A 12755-nucleotide genomic window follows, 5' to 3' on the forward strand; every position below is an offset into this window, starting at 1 on the left:
TTAATATACATTTTCTTTAAAGTAATGCAGCACAGAGGAATGCCATCTGCATCTGAATATGCATTCCAGTTTCTTCTCTATTCCATTGCTTTGAACGAGATGCACGTTTGGATGTTCATCTCAATGCGAGGGAGCTTTAATCTGCTTGCCTTGTTATTGGAAACATATTTCCTCTCTCCCATATGCAGCAGCAAATCGGGGAACAATGGTTGTGAACAAATACAAAAATGCATGATGAGTGGCTTTTGGGGGGAATATTTGTATGTCCCCTGAACTGGCAACTTTTGCATTAAAAACCAAACCTCATAAAAAGTCATTATAGCAATACTCAGCTGAGGGAGTTTTATAAACCTACTTGAGCAGGAGCTTATTTTAATGTGGTTCACTTTAAGATGAATCTCTTTTAATGACCTCTCCATTATGCTGTTAGGTGCTGCACTCTTCCACTTCCTCTTGTGAAAGGTTGGTGCAGTACTGCCCTAGAACATCCAACAAATCTGGTTTGGGCTGTAACAAAATGTCACTAAACATTCTAACTTAGTGATGTGATGTGTGCACATTAAGAACATTTCTCAAAACACATTTCCCACAAGCACATTTCTATCTGAGCTGACAGTTTCCAGAAACACATTTGTTGGTCATCTCACAATTAGCATTTAATTTACATTGATTCTCATTGCCTTTTCATATTCTTAGCAGCTGAGATACATACATCAAGAGTTTCTAAATATCGGTTTCTTACCCTCACACGGACAACCTGAGTTACTGAAGGCTCATTTTCCCGCAGAGCTCCCAAATAGGATTCCTTCTGGAAGGTTGGGATGTTATCATTGACATCCAGAACGTTAATTCGGACTCTCCCTGTTGTCTCTTCCCCACCACCATCTCTGGCGATCACCGTCAAAGTATAGCGTTGGGTTGTCTCAAAGTCCAGACGAGCAATTAATGTCATTACACCCGTGTCTTTGTCCAATGAGAACCTGCAGATCAAAATAGCAAACCAGTATTATTTAAGGGAACCTACAAGCTCTAGTAATGAAAGTCATGGCGCACAGTGAAAAAATGGGACTATGACTAAATGTAAAGAAGACTATACTAATGACAATGGGCACAGCTACCAGCCTCAGAGTTGACAATGAAGACATTGAAGAGGTGGATAGCTTCTGCCTTTTAGGATCAGCCATCAGAAGTAAAGGATCCAGCAGTCAAGAAATATGCTGCAGACCAGCACTTGGTAGAGTTGCAATGAAGGCCTTGGAAAGGATATTTAGATACCGTAACGTGTCTATACCTACAAAGATTAGAATTGTTCAGACAATGGTTTTTCCTGTGACACTCTATGGACGTGAAAGCTGGACTTTGAAGAAGCAAGATAGAAAAAGCATTGATGCTTTTGAGCTTTGGTGCTGGAGAAGACTTTTGAGGATACCATGGACAGCTAGGAAAACAAACCAATGGATCATAGAACAAATCAATCCAGAATTTTCACTTGAGGCACAAATGACCAGGCTCAAACTATCATACTTTGGACACATTATGTGAAGATCCAGCTCCCTTGAGAAGTCCATAATGGTGGGAAAAGTTGGAGGAAAGAGAAGAAGAGGATGACCAGTACCAAGGTGGATAGATTTGATTACAACAGCGGTAAATGCACCACTGAAAGACCTTAAAGGCCAAGTTGAAGATAAATCATCCAGGAGAGAATCTATCTATGTGGTCACTAAGAGTCAACACCAACTTGACGGCACTCCATCACCAGAGTAAATATTCACCTAGAACACCACAGAAGAAAAGCAGCTGGGGAAAGATTCTGAGTAGGAAAATGGATGGCAGGAAAAAGGTTAAGCCCATACCCTCCCCCTTGACTCAAAATTACAGCCCCTAAGGCTGATTTTTTTAAAAAAGGTGTTTCAATACAGGCCTTTGCATGTGACATGTGCTTTACTCTTTAGACAGGAAAACTAATTCTAACCTTGCTTCCAACTAAGGTGTGTGGGAGTTTTTGCTGTGGGAATTGCATGAATCTACTTGGTGATCAAGAACATTTTAAAAAATGTGGTTATCTTAAAATTGAACTTGTTTGAATAATCTCTCTAGTATATTATTAGGTGCTGCACCCTATTCCTTTTCCTGTTGCTACAATCCACATTATTTTGGTCCAGAGAGAGGAACCTCAGTGAGCTGAGAGGGCCTGGCAGGCTCTGAACTATCCTAACTTTCTGTATTGTTTTCAAGAATTCTTAGGCATTCATGAGCTTCTAGCTTGGCCTTCTGATTGGCTAGAAGTAATATAAACCTTTTCAGGTCAGATCAGACTCAGTTCTGGACATTCTGTTGATGATGCAAAGCAAGCTAGGAATAAGGATGGAAGGAACTTGGCAGTTTGGCTCCATAATTAGTTCATTGTCTGAATTAGAAGCTCTACTCCATTACTAACTCAAATACCAATTTGAAATTTGGCATGTGCAAATAATACGTCATGCATCAGGACCTAAAGTGTTCCAAGAACGTGTAACCCTACATGGGGAAGTTCATGTCCACCCTGTGGCCTATTGCCCCCTTTGTATGATCTGGAAAAGCAGAAAGGAGTGGTGGTGGGAAGCACAAATGGAAACAATGTTCCCCATTAAGCTGAAAGGCTTCTATATGTGTGGTAGTATCCAAGATCATGGAATGTGCTATAATTTCCTCAGGCTATGCTCAGAAACTTATTGAAGTCCTGTGTAACTCGTTTCAGAACTTCCCTCCAGAACCCAGTAAGTTCATATTGTATAGGATTCTATCCAAACAAATAAGATTTGCAGAAAATTCTGGAATTCTACCCCATACCTAGCCAGTATCTTCTTGGCATGATTTATCTTAACTGCTCTCCTTCCTTCCTTCCTCGCTCCTTTGCTTACTATGGAATTACTTCTTTGGACATTAATCTATGTGTTTCCTTGCCTGATAGAAAAATTTGCCATACCAGTGTAGCCAATACAAGCCACAGCCCACTTGAATATTAATCTGGGAGAAGAGATAGAACCCAGAACAAACACTTCAGCTGCAAACAACTTCTATAAATAAACAAAGGAATAACAATAGAAACAAACATCTAACCCAATACAATTGCTTTCTCACTCCCTTTCAATACAGTTCCTCACGATGGTCTGTGTTGAAGGCTGCCAGATCCCCTGCCCCTCACTACCATTCTGTCCATGAATGTAAACCCTCTCATCCTTTGCCTCAAGTCTGCCTGCTCCTTGCCTTTGCTGACAATACACAATTGCCAACGTCTCAATCCCACTGTTAGTTGTTTTTCTCTCTATTTGTATCTCTTTTCTTCCTCCTTCTCTTCAATGTCCTCTCTTCCTTAAATGCCACTCCCCAACATTCTTGTCTTCCTAGCAACTGTTGTCCTGGAGCATCTTCTATTATCTTGATCCCTCCTCTTCTTCACTGCCTCCAGGAGTCTCTGCCACACCAAGTCCTGTCATCAGGCAAGGGACCTCTGCTAACTGAGCAAGGAGACACATTTTTGAAATGGCGATTCTCTTTATTTAGCAGAGGGAGAGAAACTGGCCCTATCCATCCCCAGCACAGCTTCCCTCCAGTGACTGTTGCTGGTGTCCATCTTATGATTCTCTTTTTAGATTGTGAGCCATTTGGGGACAGGGAGCCATTTTATTCATTTATATCTATGTAAATAAATATATTTACATATAAATAAATAAATAAATAAAATAAATTTACATAGATATATTTGGAAACCTTTTGTTGAAAAGCAGTTTATAAATATTCGTCATGTCTCCCTAGCAACTGTTGCCAGGAGCATCTTCTATTCTTTTGATCTCTCCCCTTTTTCACTGCCTCCAGGAGTATCTGCCACACCAAGTTCTGTCATTAGGCAAGGGACCCCATCCATTCAATCCAGCACTTGCACCCTGACTGCTGGGTGAAATCCCACTTTTTCAGGCACCTCGTGAGAAATGAATAGCAATACAAAATTCCTTACTCTGCTATCACAGATATAGCTGATAGAAATGAAGAAAAGGCATGCATCTTATCAACAATAGGAGTCCAAATGGCACTAGAATGAAGTAAAAAAATCCTGCAGCACAACTCTGCTCGTTGTAGCACTTACCTGTCAGGATCATCACTGAAATAATAACTAACTTTTCCATAAGAGCCGACATCATTGTCTGTTGCCTTAAAAGAAAAGAAGAAAAAACATTACTAGTAATGGAAATATGTTTTAGGAGTGCATTTTTTTGAGGAGCCCCAAAAAAGAAATCCCGAGTTTTAAAGCATATAGGAATAATACACACCCAAGAGAGCCACACCAAATTTTTACTTATACAAGGACCATGACTCTGTTGATACCACTTCTTTCATTCTAGGTTAGATTTTTGTTTCTTGCCACCACCACCCAGTTAATAAAGACTTTATAGGAAAGAGGAAAGAGCATAGCTTCCAACTAGAAATAGCTCAGGAGAAGTGATTCATTGAATTGTTCATTTCTAATCTTTCTGAGTGCAAAGTCTTTGGGGACAAATTGATTCCATGTGGGTAAACATAGCAATGCTTCTTTCTGTGTCCATGTAGCACTTATGCGTCTTGTAATCCTGCCTAGAAGTAATTGAATAATCTGACTGTGTGTTCTCCACACCCATATCCTGGACAATTGCCACCAACATTAATGGTCATTAATCACTTACAGATTACTGCAGCTTATACTAAATAGAGCTGGTTGGGATCTTGTGATTTGTGTAAAATGTTGAGATTTGAATTCAAGATACCTAACTCCAGGCGCAGCATATTGGCCACTAGGCTCAAAATGGCTTCCATCAGGATGACAGATCAGATATTGTTAGGTTACTTTCTTCATAGGGTAAAAAAAAAAAATCAACATGTCCCCAGATGTATTTCTAATGCCACTCTGAGACTGGAAGTGGGTGTTATCGCAATGGAGGCCAGAGCTTGATATCTAATACTAATTATCAATTAATTCAATACCTAATTATTAATTAATTCAATGTGCAGCAGCATCTGTTGGCTACTTGGGGACAAGCCTTTTCAGCTGCTGCCCTGAAGTTTTGGAATGTGCTCCCTGCTGAAATAAGAACCTCCCCATCTCTGACAATTTAAAAAAAAATCTTTTAAGATGCATCGGTTCACCCAGGCTTTTAATTAAATACTGTTTTAATAGTTTTAACAATGTTTTAAAACATTGTTTTAAAATTTTAAATTGTTGTAATATTTTAATTTTTTTGCTGTCATTTATTTTAACTTTTAATTTTTTTCAGTTGTCATTTATTTTGTTTTAACTAATGTTTTAACTTTACTGTTGTCATTTATTTTGTTTTGTTGTAAACCACCCGGAGACATAGGTTTTGGGTGGTATAAAATATAATAATAATAATAATAATAATAATAATAATAATAATAATAATAATAAAAAATAATAATTCCAAAAATGGCTCAGGGCGGTTTACATAGAGAAATAATAAATAAATAAGATGGATCCCTGTTCCCAAAGGGCTCACAATCTAAAAGAAACATAAGATACACACCAGCAACAGTCACTGGAAGTACTGTGCTGGGGGTGGACAGGGCCAGTTACTCTCCCCCTCCTAAATAAAGAAAATCACCACGGTAAAAGGTGCCTCTTTGCCAAGTTAGCAGGGTGTTGAATAGCAGGGTGTTGAAAATATGTTGAATAAATAAAGTAGTAAACAAACAAACAAACAAACAAAAAACAGGGCAAGAATCAACCTAATGCCCTCTGGTCTCCTTCCCTTGTTATTATTGGATAGGCACTGCTCAAGCTGGTGGGAGAACTGTGTTAGGAAACTCCGTACCTATGGCCCTTCGCCTGAGGCAATCCTCTGTGTGGGATTGGTCAGTAGGGATGTGTGAATCGATTCAGATACAAAATGATTTGTTCCAAAATCTACCTGTGTGGGGCGATTGGTGGACAAAACAAATCGCCCCTGTGCTAGCTGCCCAGATTCGTGTCCAAAACAAATCGCCCAGATTTTGAACCTGAAAATTTTGTAGATTCAGACCTCCATGTTGTGGTGAACTCTCTTGCTGACTCCATTTTGTGTCAGGACATTTTTTTGAAAATCCTGCCCTCCCAAGCTTCAGATTGGTGACTTACAGTGTGCAATGATTGGCTGGCAATTCCCCCCGGTTCAAGATTGGCTTGTTTCCATTCAAATCTTGAGTCAAAGAAGGGACAAAGGTGGTGGGAGTTCAAAGGAGGGATTTTCAAATGTACTTAAGAAGGCAGCCAGCCACCATTCTGCATTTCTGCCTCGTGGGAGAAGAGAGAGAGCCAGAGGAGCTTTGCTTTTCCTTGCCTGCCTACTGCCTGGAGTGGATTCTCTGACTATTGTTCCTGCTTTCCTGATTAAGGAAAAGAGAAGATCTTTTTTTTCACCCCCTTCCTGCTGCTGAGAGAATCACTGCCTGCGTTTGCCATCTGTGTGAATTGACTTGGGTACAAAATGATTTGTACCCAAATCTACCTGTTTTGGGAGATTTGTGGACAAAACAAATTGCCCCTGTGTTAGCTGGCCAGATTCAGGTCCAAAACAAATCTGGGGTAATTCGATTTGGGTACAAATTGAATTGAAAAAAATGATTCGTGCACATCCCTATTGGTCAGGGCCAAAGTACTTATTAAATGAAAGATCTGGGATATTGAGTTTCAGAATGATCTGTCAAGGACATTTAGGTCATTCCACCTGCTCAGTGGTGGGATGAGAACTCACCCAGCAGATTACCTATACTTCTTCATCTTCTCTAAACATAGACGGGCCTGTACGAATACCCTCCCTCAGAACTACTGGCTAGCAGATATAACAGAATTCCAACTGAGCAGATATATTGCCCCTGTAACTCTGAGGAGATAGAGTCAATTGCACATGTGCTCCTGCGGTGTGTTTTTTATATAGGTCTTAGGCAAAGATTAATTGACCTGTGTTATATAACCTGCCAGGATGATTGGACAAATTCTATGTCAAATATTTGTTAACAGATGCAAATCCATCTATCACACACAGAGTTGTGAAATTCTGTTCTGCAATACAAGTTTGACACACTCTGCTCATAATGGTTAGATCCAGTGTACAGATATGTTGTTAATATGGCTATGTTTAAATTTTACATTTGTTTTAGAGGTTTTTATATTGGTCAAGGGCTGTAATAAAGACTGACTGACTGCCTGTGATAGATTTTGCATTACATCTGTTATTTACATCCTTATCATTCAGCACCCCTCAATTACTCCTTCCTCTGCTTCCACAAGAATCAGTCCCTGTTGAAATCATTCAGGGAAAACATACTGCCACTAACAAATCATGACTCAGTGCTGTGATCTTTGCACACAGAGAATCATTGGCATGAAAAATGAAACAGAGTAAAGCCCACATAAACTGGAAAAGTAAACCAAGGCAAACAGCCATGAAGGCCCAGATGCTTGAATTTCAACTTTATGCTCTTAAACAGAAGGAACATAAAACTACACATACAGTCATAAAGGAATGTAGTTTTACACAAAAACTGTGACTTTACCACAGATTAACAATACAAAAGAAAACATCAAGGCTAGGGATTGCTGACAAATTTGACTATTAAGTATGCCATCTATGGAAAGTAGCTGGTTCATGTATCCAGGGTCAATCCTCAAGGACATGACAACATCAAAGGAATCCCCTCCTCATTTCTTGTGTGGCAAATCAATCTGAGACTAAATAAGGCTCACACCAGCTGAATATATTGAACAATTTCATCTGAGTCTGATCCATGGCTAGGAACACTCAACTGTTAACATTGTGTTTCATTTTAAGAATGTTTTGAATTGTATACTGCCATTTTAGGGATTGTGATTTTAAAATATTTTAATGTACTGGTGTTATTTGTAAGCTGCCTTGAAAAATCAATCAGCTGGTCAGAGGGATTAGAAAGTTTAGACAGACTGAGAGTGGACAGACTGTTTCTTTAAGCTGAGCTCTTACCATTCAAAATACAGGCTCTCTAGCAAACTGAGGATAAGATGGTATATACACAGAGCTTGCAAATATCCTTGGTGTTATATAGGAAGTTGCCATATACTGAGCACTGTATACACAATTTTCACTGTATACACACTGTATACACAATTTTCAGTTGTGTGGAAACAAGGTAGGAGGAAAACCTGGGTAGCTTTTCCTCCTACCTTGCTTCTGCACAATCACTTCTACCAGATTTTCCTCTTACCTTGTTTCTACACAAATGAAAATTGGGAACACACACAGCTCCCAAACCCAGGTAGAACACAGTTTTTGATTGTGTGAATGACCTCAATACCATTGTTCTCTTTTCTTATTCTCTGATTGTCCATCAGTCCTGGATCTGTCCCAGCAGGCAGGACAAGGACATGACATTTGGCTTGTTAATCTCTGATGATATTTATGCACATCAGACCCCTATAGGAACTGGATCTTAGCCATAAAAGTAATGCCATCGATACTAATGAGGACGTATCAATTGCTTTTTTCAAAAACAATAGGAAAAGTCATGGTGGCATAACACTATGCAAACATGAATCACAACACAATCTATGCAACAAAAAGTAATAGCCAGTTAAATTTTTGAACGTTTCATAATGCCTTTTGCTCCTTGCCCCCACCCCCTGCAGCTTTTTATTTACATCTCTGGAAAACGAGAGAACGAATGCAATATTTAATTACTATCACAACTTGCTTGACACTCACCATTCCTCTTGCAGTCTGTAGGAAGCTGAATAGTAAGCCCCCTTCTTTTGGAAGCAAATGAACAGTTTTTGAGGCTTTAGATTTTTTTAAAAAAAAACTTACCTGAGAGCATCCACAGAGCCACTGATTGAAAAGTGCTTGCATTATAAAACATTCTAGTATCAACGACATGCCAACGTGACAAAAATCACACATATATACACGCAAACCACCCCCAACCCCCAAACATAGAATTTTTTCCCCCTAAGGTGTCTTGTTTATCTTTCTCGCTAGACAAATGTTGAACTGAAAAGGGGTGTGTGTGTGTTCTCTTCCTCTGGCACCACTGTCCACAGGCTACTAGGACTGTCATCTGATGTGACCCGATGCATTAAATGCTGGCAATCCAGCATATCCCGACCCAAAAGGAGAGTGAAGGGCAACTCCTGAACTACTAAGAGGTCCACTTCCCTTGTGCCACCTGGCAATCTAAGGTAACCCTAAAGACATTGCCAGTAAGCTTAAAATTTTACTGGTCTACTATGAAGAGCCAATAGCCTGCACTTCCTAAATGCTGTTAAATAATTTCTAGATAATTTCTCACTTACGTAATAGCACTGTGGTCACTGTTTCAACAATGATTGCACTATCTTGCTTACCCCTTATGATTACAAGACTTGCCTCTCCTTTTTGTTGGTTCTATGGAGCTAGGGATGTGCACAGTCCGGAGCAGTCCGGACCAGCACCGAAGGGGGGCCTTCCTTTTAGGGCGGGGAGGGCTTACTTACCCCTCCCGCCTCTTTGTCCCCTCCAGCGCCCGTATTCCACAGAGTAACGGGGCGTTGGAAACCAGCCGCCCCCACCGCCCCCCCCGCCACGAGCAGATTAAGCCAAAAACTAACACTGCCGCCGTCGCCGGCCAGCCCTCCCTCCCTCCCAGCCGCCCGCCCGCCCACCCGAGTCCTCACCCATGCTGCTGAAAACAAAGAGAGGAGCTACCGAACAGAGCTCCTCTCTCTTTCAAGTCCTGTAGGCTACTGAGGCTTTGTGCATGTGCATGCGCGCGCCGCAAAGGACTTGATCGCCGGAGGCCCGGTCTACCCGCCGGGAAAAGGCCGGGTAGACCGGGCCTCCGGCGATCAAGTCCTTTGCAGCGCGCACATGCGCGCGCGCAAAGCCTCAGTAGCCTACAGGACTTGAAAGAGAGAGGAGCTCTGTTCGGTAGCTCCTCTCTTTGTTTTCAGCAGCATGGGTGAGGACTCGGGCGGGCGGGCGGGCGGCTGAGAGGGAGGGAGGGCTGGCGGGTGACGGCGGCAGTGTTAGTTTTTGGCTTAATCTGCTCGTGGCGGGGGGCGGCGGGGGCGGCTGGTTTCCAGCGCCCCGTTACTCTGTGGAATACGGGCGCTGGAGGGAGCAAAGAGGCGGGAGGGGTAAGCAAGCCCTCCCGCCCTTAAAGAAATACCCCCCACCCGGACCCGGACCAGCCAGGTCCATACCGGTCCGGCAGTTCGGCCATTCTTTAGAATGGCCTCCGGACCGGTTCGGACACACCCCTATATGGAGCAATAATTTATTTATATCTTTTTTCCCCCTGTTTGTCACGACCTGATTTTCCATTCATAGTATGAAGGTAGCTAAAGTCACACATTTTCTAATTTAGCTTACTCATTGGTTTCTTTTCCTTTGCAATTCAGGTAATCACAACTGGGGGGAAATGAACCAAAAAAAGCAGTGTGAGCTCTGTGAAATCTTACTATGGATTCCTGGCACATCCATGGGTGTAACTACGATTAGGTAAGAGGAGACAGTTGTCTCCGGGCCCCCTGCCTTGAGCCCCCACCCGAGACTTGTCACATGACTCCCCATTGCCCACCTGCCCAGCCCCAAGGCCCCTCAGCCACTTGCCCTGTTCGCCCTCCTGGCCAACAATCTAGGCAGCCTGCAAGCTGCTAGAGCTCCATCTCTCTCCACCTCTCAGCTGATCAGCAGGTGAGCGGGGCTTCCAGAGAGGACTCCGTGTAGACCTCGCTGAAGCCTCAAGCTCTCTAGGCAGCAAGCAAGCAGGCAGGTAGAGTGGCCACCGTTGGCTGCCCTTACCCATCTGTAGACCCTCTGCTCAGGCCCCCGCCCCAGATATATAGGGATCTGCATGCCATAGGGCTTTGATATGGGGGGGGGTGAGAAGTCTCTGAATATTTAATTTAAAACAGATTGGAAAATTTGCTGGCTTTTTTAAAAAAACAAAAACTTCTGGAACAATCAATATTATATTTATATTCATTCATTCATTTATAAATGCACTTATGTTCGAGTTGTTTTGCAACCCAGAAGGTCTGAGGGAGAACTGTGAAGCATGTGTTGTGCTTTTATTTTATTTTTCTTTAGACATACCAAGCTGGTTGGATATGTCCAAAAACCTCACTCACACTATTTACACTGTATGTCATCAGTCAGTATGATTCTGTAACGATATGAAATGTTGAAGAGGCCCTGAAAATGTTAATTTGCCCCCCCCCAGCCCCGTACCCCACTAGGGATGACCCTGCTTCTGAGCACCTGCAGAGAGTGGTTTTTATCTCAGAACAGTGAGAGACCACAACCAGCCCTACTTCAACACTGGGCAGCAGGGAGAATGACTTTTAGGACAGACTAGGGTGTAACTTCAGGAGCTCCTTGAGCCCCGGCATGTCTCAGCTATCTTAACATTTTACCAAGAAGAGGCAGATTCCTCATTCTCTCCCCCCTCCTATTTCTCCTGAGGAATAATCCTATATGCACTTACCAGGGAAGGATCTCAGACAGTTGAATGCAATGGAGTTTTTTTTTAAGTAGACATGCTTTCCTTGCTAGTAAGTCCTTTACGTTTCAATGAAATGTACTTCCAGCTAAATGTGGTTAGATTTGCTGCCTGAGGCTACAATTCTCCACACACTTACCTGGGACTTTTACACACAGCAGGCTTTACTGAAAGTTTACTGGGAAGCTTTACTGCGAAACTGAAGTTGTCCCAAAGAACCAATGCAAAACAGTAGATTTTTTTTTTTACTCTGGATATAAATCAGGCTACACTCCAACAAGCAGTGAAAAACCTGAATTGAATGTGATCTGTTTCCTAATAATTCACAGGGACTTCAGGGTAAATCTGGCCAACATGTGAATACAGCACCTCCATTCCAGAGGAGCTGTGTGTTAAAGGACTTTAAAAGCCCCGTGTGAAAAACCTCCTGGAATCAAACTTTACTGAATTTGTTCAGAATTCTGAGAAAACCTTCATAGGCTCACACTCCAATGGCTGAAAGTCTCCTTTGCTAATCTGCAGCAAGGGGCCCATTTTAATAATCAGTGTTTCTAGTGTGTTCTAGGCATTAAAGGTAGCACAAATATATAGTATTCAATGTCTATCACTATACATTGTGAAATGTCCGTGTGTGTATTCAATGAAATGTATTTCCAGGCAGGATACTTATTTTGAAATATCAGACTTGAATCCCTGGGGGCCTGGGGTATGTGGAAGCCCTGGACTTTGAGGAGGGGCATTTTAAAATCTCGTCCCTGGGCCCACTCCAACCTTGCTACACTCCTGCATTCTTTTGGTTTTCTTTACTTACATATACACATAACACACACACACCCCCCTTCTACTTGCATTTGTCATACAGTAAACTCAATAGGAGTCTTGCCCCTAAGAATCATACAAGGGTTATGGAAGATCAATCAGCCAAGCCTGTGGGCCAGCCATGAATACATTTAGCACCTGTTCCCAAAACACCTTTTCAATAATCCAGATTTTCCCTGCATTAGCTGGCTGGAGCCAGCGAACAGCAGCCTCACACAGTTCAGCCACCAATGCCCAGGGCCTATCACTCCTCTTAAAATGGATGGCTCTAACCTTCTGGGGATATGTATCTTCTGTAACTCCATAATGGTTTAGAATAGCATCTTTAAGCTTATCATAATCACTGGACTCCTCCAGGGGCAAAGGTGGAAGACAGCCTGGGCCCGACCAGTCAAGTATGGCCCTAATATGCAAGGCTG

The 12755-nt window shown here is 42.1% G+C and overlaps 1 protein-coding gene across 11 annotated transcripts in view; it reads right to left on the minus strand.

Moving 5' to 3' along the window:
* Window positions 1–12755, minus strand: part of CDH23 (cadherin related 23) — an 846530-nt gene that overhangs the window by 356704 nt on the left and 477071 nt on the right. For all 11 annotated transcript variants that reach the window (XR_008320257.1, XM_053312564.1, XM_053312546.1 and 8 more), the window contains 2 exons: window positions 4124–4188; window positions 743–980 (listed from right to left, as the gene is read on the minus strand). Coding sequence is in view for 10 of the 11 variants with exons in the window: in XM_053312564.1 (XP_053168539.1) it covers window positions 743–980; window positions 4124–4188 (303 nt within the window). In the remaining variant the exon portion in view is untranslated. The remainder of the gene's footprint in view (window positions 1–742; window positions 981–4123; window positions 4189–12755) is intronic.

This window comes from Hemicordylus capensis, chromosome 3, assembly GCF_027244095.1.
Source record: "Hemicordylus capensis ecotype Gifberg chromosome 3, rHemCap1.1.pri, whole genome shotgun sequence".
Classification (NCBI taxonomy): domain Eukaryota; kingdom Metazoa; phylum Chordata; class Lepidosauria; order Squamata; family Cordylidae; genus Hemicordylus; species Hemicordylus capensis.